The sequence below is a fragment of the Myotis davidii genome, unplaced genomic scaffold, assembly GCF_000327345.1.
Source record: "Myotis davidii unplaced genomic scaffold, ASM32734v1 scaffold44, whole genome shotgun sequence".
NCBI lineage: Eukaryota > Metazoa > Chordata > Mammalia > Chiroptera > Vespertilionidae > Myotis > Myotis davidii.
Window position 1 is genome coordinate 15,284,511 of NW_006299705.1, and position 2,787 is coordinate 15,287,297.

Genomic DNA, 2,787 nt, shown 5'->3' on the forward strand with positions numbered 1-2,787 from the left:
CCAATTTTGCTCAGTGATTAGAGCATCGGCCCATAGATCAAAGGATCTTGGGTTTGATCCCCAGTCAAGGACATTTACCTAGGTTGCAGATTTGATCTCCAGCCCCCAATTGGGTTGTGCGCAGGAGGCAACCAGTTGATGTCTCTCTCTCCCCATCCTTCCACTTTTTCTCTAAATATCAATGGAAAAAATATCCTTGGGTGAGAATAAATTTTTTTAAAAAAAAGCCTTAAGAGATTTTTTAGAAAGAAAGGGAAATTTCCAGGGAATAACCCAAATGGAGCTCAAAAGCAGAGAATTACGCCAGAGCTGAGCCAATGCGGTCCAGTTTGCCAATCTCAGTAACTAAGGGGTCTAAAATATAATGACGGTGGCAGGACAGGAGTTAAACCTGTTGGACTACATATGGTGGAGATGTGAATTGAGACCCCCACTTTAAGCTGGGGCACGCTAAAGAAAAGGTGAACTAGAAAAATACCGCATCTTTCAAGAAGGAGAGAACAAGCAACATGCGTGTTTCTTTAAGGACTCCAGGTAGGCTCTGTGTACCCCTCTATTCCTTCCTCAAACCTCCCCCTGAAGGGAACTAATATCCTGGACTCTGTGTCTGGGTTTACACGAAGCTTTACTTGTTCTGATAAAAGTGGTATACTGAAAGTCTACTGGGCCTTGAGTTTTTCACTCATTATTGTGTATAAAAACTAAACCCTGTTTACTAATAACCACAAGGAATGAGACACAATTAACATTCAATTAATAAAAAAAGAAACAAAATATCCGAACCATCTATGTATTGTAATGTATTTTAAAACCAATGCTAGGTAAAAACAAAAGGAAAAACACAAAGCAGAATAAACTTCAATTTCCATTCCTAAGTTTTTAAAAATTACTCCCACCCTATGACCCCTTCCTACATATGGATTCTTAGCTTCTTTCGACAGTGAACCAGAACTAATGCTGAAGCCCCAAGGGGAGCGCCAGGGATGTTTCCCAGCACGGCTCTCCCCAGAAGGGCAGGCCCTCAGTTGGAAAGCCTGGGGGCGCCCGGAGTGGTGCTGGGGGCAGAGAGGAGGGCGCCTCCCTCAGGGAAAGGGGCTGAGGAGTACACGGGTGTAAAGTAAGGTCCCCCATAGCTGGGGGGAACAAAACGGAGCCCCGATGCTAGGGGAAAGCATACTGTTCCCCCTGGGAAAGGAGGCCTGGCAACCCCCACCTCCTCCGGTGGACAGAAATCATTCGTTGGCAGACTGCCCATCTTGCTCCGGTTATAGAACCAAACTTGGACCAGGTCCTTCCGCAGCCGAAGATGCCCAGCGATGCGGCTCATTTGCTGGGCTGTGGGCTTCGGGCACTGCAGGAAGAATTGCTCCAGGTTGTTTCCGATGCGCCTCTCCCTGCTTGCCCGTCTCCACTTCTGAGCCTGGTGCAGGATCATCTCCATTCTGCATAAGCCCAGAAGGTTCTTGGTATCCACTTCCTCCAGCCACTTTCTCAGCAACGGGCGCAGCTTCCACCTGTTGGCGAGGCTGAGCTGCTGGGCCTCGAAGCGGCAGATGGTCGTCTGGCTAAGCACCTTTCCAAAAAGAGCTCCCACAGCGAACCCCACGTCGGCCTGCGAGTACCCAAGGGTCATCCTCCTCTCTCTCAGCTCCTTGGCCAGCTGTTCCATCTCTTTCTCCACGGCCGAGGTGTCCTCGGGCAGCGCCAACCTCGGGATGTACCGCAGGGCGCTGAGAGGCCCACGGAGAGTGCCTTCCGAAGGGCTCTGCAGCCAGGTCCCCGCCTCGCCAGCTCCGACCCGGGCCTCGCAGGGCACCGCCCCGCCCCGCAATTTGTATGACGGGGGATTCAGGGGCACCGCCCACACCTCAGGGCTCGGGGAGATTCCCATCTGGATACCCGGCCTGACCATCAAACTGCCAGGGGCCGCATGGGCACTCAACCAAATTGGAGAGTCAATACCCACTGGCATTGGCCCTCTGGGCCCGCCCCCACCACCAACTGGCTGAGGGGACAAGTGGAAGGGCTTGCGCTCCGCCATGGAGTAAAACCGCACCCCACACCCCACGCAGGAAGTCTGGTAAGAACTGGTGGCTCTCGAGGCTTCACAACAGCCACCTACCTGCCTTGCCCTCGAGCCCCGCCCCCCAGAGGGTGGAGATGGCAGTGCAGGCAAGAGAAACAGGCCAAGGGTGTGTTCCGTGGTGGGGAAATCCAATAGTCCCACCAGTTAAGTCTTAGGGTCTCCAGGGTTAAGGAAATGCGCCCTCTGCCCTGAACTTCACTTCCAACTCCCTCCCTGAGCTTTGGACCTCCAAGCTGCCTGGGATTCCTTAGTCACCGCCTCCATCCTATCCCTAAAGGGACCTAGGTATTTACTTACAGCCCTTCAGAACTCGGGTATCTAATTCCTTTCCGCCACATGATTTGAATGACCCCATTTGGCTTCACAAACCTATGTTAAACGTCTATATGCCAGGTATCTCTGGGACTGGCCTTCAATTCATTAACTGACCCCTCATGCTATCTTTATGGTCACAGTACTGCCAATAGTCTCTCCTTTGCACACATTCATGCCCTGTGTCCCAAGAAACCTAAACATCGCTGCCTGACTTTCCAGTTAACAATTTGCTGTCAGATTCTACCCCTCACCCCCACACTTTGCCAGATTCCACTTTCTCACGGGGCCAAGTTCTCAACTAATTCCATGTTTCTCCCACCAGCCCTTAAAGTCCTTTGCACCTCATCCTACTTTGGCTTCCAGGTTCAGAATTCCTGCCTATATTG

General features: G+C 51.6%; 1 protein-coding gene across 1 annotated transcript; it reads right to left on the bottom strand.

Moving 5' to 3' along the window:
• Window positions 1–933: 933 nt before the first annotated feature.
• Window positions 934–2,041, bottom strand: POU5F2 (POU domain class 5, transcription factor 2). The gene has a single exon (XM_006775584.2). The coding sequence runs from the start codon at window positions 2,039–2,041 to the stop codon at window positions 1,022–1,024; it is 1,020 nt and encodes a 339-aa protein (XP_006775647.1). The 3' UTR covers window positions 934–1,021.
• Between the last annotated feature and the right edge of the window lie 746 nt (window positions 2,042–2,787).